At 36.4% G+C, this 14,289-nt stretch overlaps 1 protein-coding gene across 5 annotated transcripts in view; it reads left to right on the forward strand.

The window, feature by feature from the left end:
• Positions 1-1,377: 1,377 nt before the first annotated feature.
• The window catches only part of LOC311294597 (uncharacterized protein), a 43,080-nt gene continuing 30,168 nt past the window's right edge, over positions 1,378-14,289 (forward strand). Inside the window, exons 1-2 of one of the 5 annotated variants that reach the window (XR_014628084.1) lie at positions 1,378-1,567; positions 7,105-7,142. Coding sequence is in view for 2 of the 5 variants with exons in the window: in XM_084415553.1 (XP_084271679.1) it covers positions 12,489-12,608 (120 nt within the window). In the remaining 3 variants the exon portion in view is untranslated. Of the gene's footprint in view, positions 1,568-5,028; positions 5,631-7,104; positions 7,143-10,622; positions 10,766-12,156; positions 12,609-14,289 lie in introns of those variants that run through there. The other 4 variants (XR_014628085.1, XR_014628086.1, XM_084415554.1 and 1 more) reach the window with 4 other exon arrangements.

Below are 14,289 nucleotides of genomic sequence, written 5' to 3' on the forward strand. Positions count from 1 at the left end.
TTTTTCCCCCCTCCGAATGTAACTTACCGCTGCTAAATTAATAAATAAAGCTAAATTGATCCCCTTTATTGTCAAGAATCATGTGTGGTTCTTTGTAGATTAGATACAATTCTTGATGTTACATTACAAGATCTTCATGCATGGCTGGGGTTCCCAAAAGCATTGTAAGCCTATAATAGAAACAATTGGTCTCTACAATATAGTAGGCCTACAATGCTTTTGGGAAATTCAACATTGGTGGAAACTGGAAACAGATTAAAAATGAAAATAAACTGTGGTTTTCTAAAGTACTAGCCAGAGGATAAAATGTATTTTTGAAAAGTAAAATGTTCATACTATGATGCTTCCCAATTCAGTGACATTTTTTATTGACATAGAATGTTCCATGAAGAACCTTTAACATACATGGAACCTTTACCTTACCATTGGACAAAAGGTTCTTTATTGGAAAAGGGTTCTTTAGATGTTCCCCATACTAAGAAAAAAGGTTATTTTAGGAACTGTTGATTGAAAGGTTCTTTGGGAACCCAAAAATGGTTCTTCTGGCATCGCTGCAAACTCCTTTATTTTTTAAGAGTGATGTGGTACTTTAAAGAAACCAACTGGTCTGAAGATGCTATAATATGACATCAAAAAATGACGAATTACTAATAAACAAGAACCCTAATACTTCTTGATAAGATAGTTCTTTGCATGTAGTTTACATTTCGAGATTTTTTTTATATTTTTTACATTTACAAATACATTTGCAAAGAAATTGACCAGTAGCTTTATGACTTTGTTGGCAAAAGGATATCAATGCAAACAAAACTAGATTGTTAATAATAGTAATAGAATTACAAAGGCATTTGCTCTAAAGTTAAGTCATGTCACGAAACTTCGATTATAAGGGCTATCTTTTCATGTTTATTTATATTTTAATCGCTGTAAAAAAATGATGATCAATATGTTAAGACAACGTATGGTTTTATACATTGCTTCAACTCTTCAAAATAAGTTAACCAATTTTCAACTTTTTTTTATAGAAGTTATACAAGATTCAACTTATTTTAAAAGTCAGTTTAATGTAATTTAAGTTGAAATGACTTAAACATCCAAGTTGCTTACTTAAAAATATTGACGCAGCAACTTTTTTTTACAGTGCACGTTATAATGCGTTAACTTATTGCTGTAATGTTGTTACCCACACTTTTTTTGTTTTATGTTGAACAACTAAATGCTTTTTAATGAAGGATCCAAGCAGTCGAGCTGTTTTCAACTCAACGCACCCTGTAGGGCTGCAGACGCATGGCTTTCACGCGACGTGCATGATAATTGGTCACGCGCATTGAGAGAACTGAGATATGCGCTTGAACTTGACCTTCTGAATTGCGTCGCTAAAAGACATGAGTACGGCCCTTGCTCTCTTCTTATATGTGCCAATCAGTCGTTAAGACTGATGTTCAATGCTCATTTCCATAAAATCCAGTCCGGCTCCAATTAAAGGACTATGTGGCATTCCGAGGCGAGTCTTTTCCCACGGAACAGCTAGTGTGGAAACATCTCTCCACAACGACAACAACATCGGGTATGTAGTCGTGGAAACTCATTTGAACTAGTGCTTTGGATATGTAGGCTATAGGGTTTGTAATTCAGAAAATTATTTTTTCTTTAATTGCTTAAATTGGGACAGTATGTGTTTGCTACAAAAAATCGCATACGAAAAAAAAATGGCTAAATATATTTTGTTTAGGCTAATCATTTATTCCCGCCGTTTTTTTTTTTCACGATTCGTACGAAATTTGTGTCGCATAGGCTACTGTTTTGTGTTCACTGCTTTGGTTTTAAAAAGAAACTTTAGGTTAAAGCTTGAGTGTGCAACTGATACAATTTTGTGGACTTTACGATAAACTTCATTCGTCACTATATAGGCTACTTTTGACAATCACAGTTTTTTGCTTAGATTTGGTGTTTGACCTGTGACCTGGGGTCAAACAGAAATATAATTTGAGCAAAGGGTCAAGTGCAACCTGTAAGACATGCCTATAGGGATGAATGGGGAAACTCCTTAGTATTTAGCCTACTTGAGTGCTTTGAGCTAAAGCGTATGAAATTATAGCCTAACATTTATTTTAATGATTATTATTTTGAATCTCAGCCTCATTTTGCAGTGTTACCTTCAAATAGACTATGTGTCACGATCGAATTGTTTTATTGTGTCCCAATCATATCTTCGATTTAAATGTCGAGATATGCGGATCATAACATTTCTGTCTGTTAATTTATTTTGGAGCTAATGCGTTTTAATAATGCATGATCAACAAATTTCCATGTCACCACTGAAACTATCAGGCGAAATGAGTATCATTTTCGTAGCTCGTTATACAGACATCTCGTATGCATATTGCACTGTATTAAAACTAAAATTTATCATAACGTCATGAGCGTCTTTACGGTGCATTTGCAGAGAAATTTTGTAATGCCACTTTTTTCATGGTTTAATTTTTCAGGGTTTTATTTCAAAAATGGCATTGCGTTTTACCAGTTTTTAGCCTTATACCCTTTTAAAATATTTTTTTTATCATAAAATTATTCTTCCAAGTAAACTGTATTTCGGGTTTAATAATCTACTAACCAAATTCCTTTTATTGTCCTTTCATAGGCCACACAGCAAGATCATGATATTATTTATATTCATTTAAAAATTATGTGTTAAAGAACAACAGACTCGTTTATAGGCGACTAAGCGATTATCTTCTTACTGACTTTAATTTAGTTCGTTTAGCGACTTTCAGAATTGTGTTTGTAGTAACTTCAAATTAAAAATAGCTAGAGAGTTTAATTCATTGAATTTTAGTTCCATCTAAATGACGACGCTGTACAGTTTGGTGCTTCGCCAATGAGCATATATACAATTTGTAGGCTTCAAATTAATCTAAGCTAGCCGATATGAAATACTAGGCTACTATAGATTTGGTGGTGCTACAATTAATTCATTTGTTATTTTTTGTTTAATTATAAATCGTAATATTTGCATTCAAGTGGACGCGATCTCAAAATTGGCATTTGGTTTACATCTTTAAAATATGTAGCTCCTAACATTATGTGAATGATTTAAAAACGATTTAAAATATAGTATGAGTAGGGTATTTTGAAACGGTTGTGATTTACACAAATGGTCTCTTGATGTGTATACATGCATTATTGATAGGCCTACGACGGAAAGCTCGGTCCTTTCATTATCATCTCAACAGTTGCAGCGTCTTACCGATGGGTGTCGCTGTTTTCTGTTTGTTTCAGTGACGACGTGTTAATAAAAGGACGAAATAAACTGCAGTAGCCTACATGAGGAAACAAATTTGATTGAAGCACCAATGTTTTTTTCTTTCTTCTTTTTTTCTCTGGCATGAAAATTAAAGGAATTAAATGTCAATGCCTGGTGCGTTGAATTGTGTACTGCTAGATCCGATTCATTTCATTCATCGTTTCTCTTTGAGTGGTGTCATTTTTAACATTTGGTTTGGCAAGGTAAATAGTTTACATGTCACAGGGTCTAGGATGTAATAATCCAAGCTTTTAAATGATCGTATGGGACATGGAAATAAGCCTTATTTTTGTTCTCATTCTTTCCATTTTTGCATGTTGTTCAACAGAAAGAGTTAAAGTAGATTGGTCTGATTCAAGCATAAATACGGGTTTATGCCAGATAGACATTTCTTTTGTTTTTTTAAAGAAATTCTCGGGGCACAATCAATTAAGATTCCTCTAGGCCTACTTCAATCCAATTTGTTTGGCCCTATTCTTAAGACATTACATGCGTTTTTGTGGTAGGCTATATTTTAATGATAAATATGTGGGCCTACTCAATTTCATTATTGGGACAAAATGTCCCCACAAAGATCCGAAGTCCCCATGAGGAAAACCGCTTATATATCATACTAAGTGATGTTTTTTGAAAAGTCATTATGTCTAGAAAGTCTCCATAAAACATGGAAACCCAACGCTTGTGTGTGAGTGTGGCCTGGTATGTTATGGGGACCAAATGTCCCCACAAAGATGGCAATACCAGTAATTTCTGACCTTGTTGGGACATTTTTTTGGTCCCCATTAGAAAAAAAAAAATGTATAAATCATTCTAAGTGATGTTTTTTTGAAAATGTAAAAATGCAGAAAGTTTTTTTGATACACTGTAAAAAAAAAGTTGCTGCCTTACATTTTTAAGTACAATCAACTTGGATGTTCAAGTAAATTGAACTTAAATTAAATTAATCTGACTTGTTGAAACTTGTATAACATAAAAAGTTGACATTTGCTTAACTAATTTTGATGAGTCAAAGAAATGTAAAAACACGTCATAATTTATTGATCATATATTTTTTTACAGTGATAGGTTTAGGGGTAGGGTTAGGGTTAGGGGATAGAAGAATATACAGTCTATACAGTAAAAGTCTTTATGGCAAGTCCCCATAAAACAAGTGTGTGTGTGTGTGTGTGTGTGTGTGTGTGTGTGTGTGTGTGTTGGGTGTATTTATATCACCCAGTATTCTGATATTACCCATAGTAATTTCGTGTTTTTAAAATAAATGAGGAAATGCAGAATGTCTTCACAAACAAAACGCGAACGATGACAATATATGTACGCACAATTTCTCCAGGTCTATGACGTCAATACGCAACCGTACACGTTTTAAACCTGAATCCCTTTCGGCTACGGTGAATGGATGACTCTCAGTCTCACACACACACACACACACACACACACACACACACACCCCCTCCATTTCGAAATGTCACTGACATCCTATAAGCAGTAGAACTAGGAAATATGGATTGATAGCTACCCGAACTGTCTCCAGTAATTTTACGCACGTGACGCTTCAAAGCAACAAGGCGCCAGTGTCTAGTGGAAAACTGATAGATAAAACACGAACGTCTATTGGCCTGCACTGCACACACGCACTTCCCAGTTAGGGCGTGTGTGTGTGCTGTCAGTACAGGAATCTTAAGGTGTGAGCAAGTGCAACTGCAAGTTCTGTGATGGTTAAACAATTATAGATGTGCAATGAAATCGAATGCTATAAGCTTCGTATCTCTAGCGAAAATACGAGCTGATTCTATGGACAATTCCTTCGCGTATTCGCGGATAGAACGAAACCGACTAGCTTTCTTTTAGTCTGCCCATATGCCAACCCAAAACAGCGATAGAAAAAAGATGGGCGTAACTCTAAATGGATCATGCACGCGGACTTTGGAACAATAACTCATCAATTCACTACGGGACGCCGTTTACGCGCGAGCTGCTTGAGTTTCTACACACGTCCACGCGTGAGACCAGCGAACAGACTCGATCCCAGCAGTCCTCGGAGTAGCAGCACTGGATACTTAGCAGGAATCTGGATAACAAGTTGTGCAGTTGAGCTAATAGAGCGTCAGATCACTCAAGCCAACGCCACTGGCTGTTTGTTAACTAACGGACATCGATACTTTTCGTGTTGCCCTTTAAAGTGACGTAGTTGCGCGTTTAACGCGATTCTCGGGAATAGTTCATGGCTGTTCTTGTTTACAACAAATGCATTGCTGCAAAGCATTTTTATTTATTTATTTGTACCTGTGGATTAGATATTGTGGTGTAACGGATCACCCCAAGTTTGGTAAGTGAACACTAATTTGTATTGACTTATCAGTAATCGGTCAATGTTTGTTTAACATCACTGTAAAATGTTTGTTTGAAAGAATTTACAATAAATCATAGGCCTGTTTGGTCTATATTACCTTGAAAATGTATATATTACTAGCCAATAACTTGAATAAAGTTATTTTATCAGTTACGTATGTGTTGTGCTGCGTTCCATGTAACGTTTAGTGTCAGTTGTGTTACCCTGATTGTGTTTTTGTGTTTGTTTAGCTAAAACTGTGCTCTTCTTGTGTTTTCATTGTAGGCACCACGTTTAAATCATGTGCCCTTGTATCACCTGTGCAGTTATCAATAAACTTTACGATAATTGACAGATTTTAGTATCTTAAAATGTGTGTATACGCCGTCTAATTTGGCATCATCACTGTATTTCTTACAGTGAAGTTAAGGTAATCACATCTGCCAGTAAATGAAACAATTCACGGCGCAGTTTTGTTTTTCAAAGAATTGCCTAAATAAATGTGTGCACATTTCACATGTAATTATTTGCACACAATCTAATTCTCGAGCTGTTTTTGTTAAGGGGAAGGAGGGGGGGAAAAGTTTCCATTTGTCAGAGTTAATGTGGCGTATTTTAACTAAATCATCTTTTGAGCGTCGTATGAAGTGATCATTAGGCGAGCCCGGGGAGCAAACAGTTGTGCGATTGTTAGAGGAGCCTGGGAAAATGTTCCGGGGTCCGGGAGGTGGAGTGTATTGACGCCAGACCCTCTTGTTGAGGGGACTTCTGTTCTCCCAGACGTTATTGTCATGATAATGAGCAGCCCGCACGTTGTTGAACTTGATGTTGACTTCTTTCTTTAGGCTTGAATTTTTTTCGGTCACTTGTTTGTGGGAAAATTTTCTCCTGAGCTACAGTGTGAAATTAATTAATCAGGCTTTTGGAGCGACCAACAATAGAGACCAAGAGGATCCCTGGAACCCCACAAAAGGCCCCAAACGTTTTTTTTTTTTTTTCTTCTTTCTTTCTAAACTGTATTCTTCCCAGCCACAACAGACTGAAAGAGAGTTGTAGTTTAAGAGATTTTTTTTTTCATTGTAAGCTATACACATTATTATTATTATTATTATAGTTAAATATATAATAGGCCTACATAACAACACTTATAGTTTTAAAAGTGTTATCTGTTCCTGAAAAACTAAAATGAGGTGTGTGTGTGTGTGTGTGTGTGTGTGTGTGTGTGTGTGTGTGTGTGTGTGTGTGTGTGAGTGAGTGAAGCACGTGCTTGTACGTTTGGCGTGTTCAGTGTTGTTATGAGGCAGCGTCAATTAAATAGCCTTATACTCGTATTGTATTTGCATTATTGCAGCACTGGGTACAATAGTTACTTCTTCTTTTTTTTAATCAAACGTGAAGAAATGTTAATGAATGAGAAGGTTTTAAGGAAGCATTTGTCCGTTGATTCTCATTACAACTTCTGTTTCTCCAGGCACTCAGATATGAGAGGTCATCACTGTCTACTAAAAGGTAAGAATTATATAAACAGGGTGTTATATAAAAATGTTATTCGTATCGACTTTTAAGTAGGAATTATTGAGTAAAAAGTGAATTGTAATGTTGAAACTTGATTTGCCTGCAGTAGAATTGAACGCGACCTTTAAAATCTTAAAATAAACAAATAATAATAAACTTTTTGCCACTTCTTTAACAAATATTTTATTTAGAGATGTTTATATTACGGTTTATAAGACCGTTTTGTGAGTTGATGCGAACAAGAACACGGTTCAATGTATGAATTATTTAAAAAGAAATTGTGTAAAGCTAAATTGATTTTGCATGATCTTTAAATGGTTTTCAAAACGAAATGTTTTCGAACTTACACATATTTTTATTTATTTAGAATTTGTATATTTACATGATTTTTTTTTTGTATTTTTTTTTTTTTGTATGGATCTTGATGTTAAATAACGCAGCAGTTGAAATGACAATTTGCATTAACCAGCTGTAACTTGTCTAACTATTACCTGTAATGAAGCAAATGTGAGCCTTTTGAGGGGGGAAATTAAAAAAAGGGGGGGTATATCAAAGTTACAAAGTTACCAGTAGGCCTATATAATTATGAAAGATATAAGCGGTGTTTTGTGTAATCTGAACTTCAGCACCAAGGACAGATCCCCTCTACCTGAATGAGCTTCAGTGCGTCTCAAACTGCGAGGCAAAATACACCTCTTAGTAGTTTAATTCATCAGTGTTCATTTTTATTGCTTTTTTTCTTTCAGTTAGTATGAAATTAGTCTTGCATATGCTATGGCTACAGAAGAAGAAAACTGAAAATGTTTGTTTTAAAGATGCGATGTACTGCTTTAAATTGTATGATGCAGGCCTGTATTCTGGGTTTACAGTGTATTTTTGAGCAGGGTGGGAAGCGCATATTTGAAACAGGACATGACGCAAAGAGCGGGAGTGTCTAAATCATGCGGAGGTGTGTGTGTGTGTGTGTGTGTGTGTGTGTGTCAGAGGGCGGGGGTTGAGATTGAAGGTGCAAGACTGAGAGAGACTCTCACAATTGCATTTGCATGAATGTATATTGTATGTCGTATGTGCGTATTTAATGATAAGCATTATAACCAATAACAAAAAACGAACAATACTTTTTTTTTTTTTTGTAATAAGGCCTGTATTATAATTTGGTTGCAGAAATAAAAGGCAAGCTTTATTTAAGTTAAATTGTACTGAGGCCTATAAATTAGAATTAAACATAGTAAACAAATCAAGTGTTCATAGATTTTGACTGTGACAAAAGTGTAGGAGATAGTTCTTCTTTTTTTATACATTATAACTGCACAAATGCAACAACCTAAAACTAAATGAACATTTTAACCTAAAATCATTGTCAAGTTATATTGAAAAGTACACAGTTTGGTTATTCGGGCTCATGTGAAATTAAAAGGTTCTCAATGAGCAGATGTTTAAAAATCATCCTGGGAAGATCCTCGTTAAACGCATTCACTTCTTTCATAATGCTGAGACTGATACGTTCATGTTGTTGGCATATATATTTAATCTCATATTTAAAATTAGGCATTCTCCCGTTGCGTTGTACTCATAGAGTTTAAAAACAAACAAGACTTTCCTAGAGACGAGACATTTTGAAATTAGCGAGGCTATATATGTGTAATTCACTATTTCTCAAATAGTGTCGTTTAACTTCTAAATAGGCCTACTGTCTGTGATTAACCTGTGGATTTCATTAGCAAGATATTATTTAGTGTTAGGCTATAATATTTTTTCCTTACAGTTTGTCATTAGCCTATCTATTCTGATAAATGCTCTCATTTCTCAGATTTAGGTCACGCGCTTGTAGCTGCATTATGTACAGCTTCTGCAGCTTTTATAAAAAACACTTTTTTTCCCCCTTTTTTTTTTTTTTTTTGTTGCTTTGATTTAAAGCACAGACTCGAGTTTTTACATCAGCCGAAATATCAAGTTTATTGCTTTACACGGTTTCATTAGCGCACACGAAATATCTTGCTTTCCTCTTGCTAAATGGACCAGTCCATTCTGTTTTATATGGAGCCACCGGGAGATCCCATTCTCAAATAACCTGGGGAATATATTTTAATGGAAAATAAGGATAGGCCAAGTGTATGTGTGTGTGTATCTATCTGTCTGTCAGAGAGAGAGAGAGAGAGAGACAAAGAGGGAGAGACTCCATCTGCTTGTCTGCATCCAAATGTTTATTTATTATATGTATTTATTGAGAACGTATTTTATTAGAAACTCACGCACATTTCTTAATTTCTTTCATTTTGGTTGTTGATGGCGCACTAAGTCGCTTTACTTAAATTTGCGTAAATCTGCATTAGAAGTAGGCTAGGCTATAACACTTCTGCCCTGCTTTCACATTAGATCCTTAGTAACGTCTAGCATATAACCTTTCTGCTCCCGTGCCCTTCATACAGTAGACTGTATTATGCAGCTATACGAGTTTTTACATGGTGTTTAACGTTTGCAAGCAACACCAATAAACGTTTTATTTGGCCACAACTGCAGAATCACTTGTACAGTGGCACCTCATAAAGAATGCAGTGTGATATTCCGCGCCACAAGAAACACAGACTGGATTTAAATGTTTCTTATTTTGTATTGTATTGCGTTTATAATACACAGATATCAGAGAATAAAATGGCAAAATAAAGCAACCTATCGGCGGTTATAAAATAAAATAAATAAAAAGATGATAAAATTTGTTTTTTTAAATGTTGGTTTAGTGTTGGTCATACATAATGTAACCTAAAGAGCTAAATACTTCCTTTGCGTGCGTGTGTGTGTGTGACAGGACTCAGTCATAAGACAATTATAAGACAACAAATTGGCTTCCGGCATGTTGGTTAACGTTGACTTTGATTTGGCGGACAAAAAATTCCCAAAAATTATTATTTTATTTTTTTATATATATATTTTTTAGAAATACTGGAATATATTATGTAAAAAATACTAAGATAATGAAGATAAAAATACTAAGATAATACTTAGAGACGTCTTAAAACCGTTACACTAGACATTTTTGAGCCCCACAAAACATCAAAATGACTTAAGTCAATTAGAAAAGCAACATATGTTCATTATAGAACACGTGTGTTCAGCTCATTATTGGTATGAACTATTTTGAATAACTTCATAGATTATGTTGCAGGTTAAAGAGGTCAATATTTAGCTTAAGCACGAGTCTTCCGGAAGCTGATGCGAGTATAGCCCTAGTGCTCGGTCACGGGCGCGTCCCCCGGGTGTCTCAGCCCTGCTCAGCCATGTGTATCAATAAGCATTAATGGTTAATGCTGGTGACATCACAGTTGTGTTGGCGGTGTGTGACCCCCGTGGCCCTGCCCAGAGGAGCCCCTCAGTTCAATCTTCAGCCGTTCACTGCTGCTGCCGGAGCCTTGCGCGTCCTTCTGCTCGGCTTTTCAGCTCGAAGATTTCGCCACAAAGATTTATTTCTATTTTACCGTCTTTACTTTAGCAAATAAATCGCGAGGCATCGAAAGACATCTGTAAACCTTGAGATTAACTTTTTTTGTGTGTGAGTGTTGTCGTCTGAATTAAATGGATGTTCTGGACGGTTTTGGAAACGCTGGATGGAAAATGAAATTGTGAGTACGTATCTTTTTGTGACATTAAATGTGCGTTGTTTTTGAAAGGCATATTGTGTATTTCAAGCGTTACTTCGTTTAAACCTATCCGGGGGTTTCGTTTGTATTTTATGTGTCAAGTTGTAGCTTATTTATCTCTTATTTATCTGTCAAATTAGTCGCCAAATTCTTGGTCATAGTGTAGCCTATATAGACTGATTTAGATGATATATAGCCTACTAAAACTTGCATAGCAGCCTTAAAAATAAAAGTTCCACTAAGAACCCAAAATGTAGGCTATTTTTGAACTCTAGCCATTACGAGAACCTTTCTAAGTTCTGCAGAGAACGTTTTATTCGCGAGTTGTTTAGAAAATGATGTGAAGAACCTATAATGAAACATCATGAACTTTATAATTTACAAAGACCTATAGGCTAACTCAATAACTGCCAAACCGTTTTTTGTTTGTTTATTTGGTTTTTAGGGTGATATTCTTTACTGGACCACTGAAGAAAGAACCATTAAAGGACCCCATAGGCAATTTAGCTTTATTTATTTGCCTCATTTGATGTAGATGCAATTCCGGAAGGGGTTGTCTGTTACACGTAGCGAAAATCAAATCGAGTAGGACAGGTTGAATTGTAGAGAGCATTTTAGAACACCTTTTAATATTTCCTTTTACGAGATGAGCCATTTAATAGGCCAGATACCCAATGTAGGCCTGTTAACGGCAGTCTAAATATCCTAATGCATCCAGCAGGGTATCGATAGACTTCAGTACACCTAACTGTGCTGTAAAATATCCAAACGATAATTTATAAGGTATAGGTTATTATTCACTAGTATTTGAAATAAGGTAGTAGCCTACGTAGGCTATGCAATTTTCATCTCGTGCTTTGACAGCGTGCCATCAACGCGCGTGGAGTTATTGAGCTCTAATTGTATTGCTTAGCCTAATCCCAACGACCTATCCCTTCATTGACAGTTTTTTGGACGCGTATTTTGATTTTATAAACATCCTATGATCCGACTTCGCTAAGCCAAATGCATAAAAGAATGTGTTTCACACACATTAATTGTAATGTGGTAGATGTCCAAATGCACGAGGTGCGCAGTAGCCGCTAGACTATCAAATGCACCTAATGTGAGTGTATTTAGCCCACGTGTATGTGTGCGCGCGCGTGAAAGAGAGAGTGAGACTGTATCGGAGGAGCTGCACACACACACACACTCACACACACACACGGCAGTGAATGCAATAGCTCCATGTGACCACAACAGAAGCAGTATCTGGCGTACGCGGCGGTCCCTTTAAGACACATGGGTTAGTTTTTCTCTTTGGTTATCTAGCTGTATGAGTTTATGTGATATCATAAAGCTAGAGAACCGAAAGTATAAACTAATTCCAAAGACTTCGGAGCGCTTTGAATGGGAACGAGTCTGGAAAGCCGGAGGGATGTGGATGGTCGGGGTATGGGGGAGACGGCGATGTCCGCTACAAAGAGCATCGAATCCGGTAGGCATGCAGTTGGCGATGCGTGAATGCGTTTCAGTGGTCTGGAAGGATTGGAATACCTAAAGCTGATGTGGAAGACATGGATTTTACGTGGAATCTGCCTGCGGCTACATAGGGACGCGTTAGTACGCGGACAGAACGCAAGGGCTTGATAATAAGGCGGATACGGACTTCGCGTTCATTCTCAAGTGTGCTTGTGCTGGGCAACATTCCTTCATAGACGTGATAATGATGTTGATGTATGAATTCGGGATGACAGGAATCGGTTCATCGAGGTGTTTCAACCGATTGGTCGGATCTTCTGGGTCACGTGGTCCTCATGTAATATGGGAAAGTCAAACCTCGGAGGTGTGTGGTTTGACACTCTTTGTGTCTTATTGTACTGCCTAAACTAGGAAATCATCCATATGTGTGGCTTATTATAAAATATAAACTATACAGTGTTCCCTATTTAAGGTTAAAAAGAGGTAAAAGGCTGACCTCGTCTTTGTACACCTGTCAACCTGTGCGTTTTGCAAGATATTTTAGAATTTCATCTGCCTAAGAGGATTATTGTGCTTAGTGGATGTTTCTTTTTCTTCGTAATTTTGTTGCTGATCCAAAATGATAAAATCACTCATGACATCATACTGTAAAAGAAATGTCAAGGCTATTTTAAACACCCTGCTTATGACACATGCAGTGCGCAAATGTGTCTTGTTTTAAAATGAGACTTTTTTTTATGGAACTACTATAGGCCTCTGATACGCACTCTAGTATTTATGGGCCTATCTGACAGTTGTAGTACATAATACTAGCTGTTGTTTTTGGCAATTTATGTCCCTGTCTGGTTAGTGCTACATCACACACAGCCATTTTTGATCCTAGGATGTGATGCAAGGCTAAAATGCATGTTGTTAATGAGTGATATAGAGATAGATCTTTACGCATTTTTCTTTGTACAAAAAGAACGCCTTGAAGTTTGACACAAGGAGAGCAACCTTGTAATCTCCTCATTCTTTTTTTTTTGTTCTTTTTTTAAATAAAATACCACAAAGGTGATGTTTACAATATTTGTGAATGGCAAATGTTTTGTATGATGCTTATATGGAATCAGGAAACTGACCTCCGATTGCTTAAACATTTTTCTTTTTCTTTTTTTCGCACGAATCACGAGATGTTGAAATTTGTGGGGGTGCAGGGCAGAGACGTGTAATAGATGCATGACACAAACCGAGTCTGAGGTGCAGCGAGAGGCCTGTCTGAGAGGCGCCCCAGACATTTTCCCACATTAATATGTGTCTGGTCCTGCGTTAGGGGCCCCAGCAGATGGAGTCTTGTCTTAGCACCTGGCATACGCAGCACTGCTATTGTCTACGTCTACTAATCTGAATTAAATGTAACCAACTCTGCATCCCAGTTTAACTGCAGATTCATAATACGAGGATAGATGCTGCTGGCAGGGTTTTGTGGGGAAATCTGAGCAGTTTTCGATGCATTGCCTTTATTTTGTTCTGATAATATATATTTAAAGAGTCTATTTATTATTAAAAATATGCATAATTCATTTAATGCTTATAGAGACTGTGTTTGTGAATTTAGTAAATGATAGATAACACAATGATTATTTTATCACTGCTATGATGTCAAGAAGCAGTTGTACTTTTGCAACAAGGCCTTAAAATCGGCCACAGTGTGTGTGTTTCGATTCTCTTTGGGTGTGAGTATAAGGGTGTGGCTATAATTGTAATATTTCAAAGTGTGTTTTGGCTCAGTTTTGTAAGATGCATGAATTTGGGCTGCTAATTTAAAGTCAGGAAAGTGGTAATAAAATTTTATTTGGTTTGCCTGACTACTCTGTTCTGAAAAACTGCCATTTTTAGGGTCAAATACTTTTTTTTTTGGTCTAGCAAAACTAGCTTGTAAATATCAGATGACAGATTACATTATTTAGACAGTAGTATTTATAAAAAATTATTGCAATTGTATAATCTCTATTTCTATTTCCTTATTGCTGGCATCCTGTTCACTATATCAGTGGTGGAAGCTT

Source organism: Rutilus rutilus (genome assembly GCF_951802725.1).
Source record: "Rutilus rutilus genome assembly, chromosome: 8".
Lineage (NCBI taxonomy): Eukaryota > Metazoa > Chordata > Actinopteri > Cypriniformes > Leuciscidae > Rutilus > Rutilus rutilus.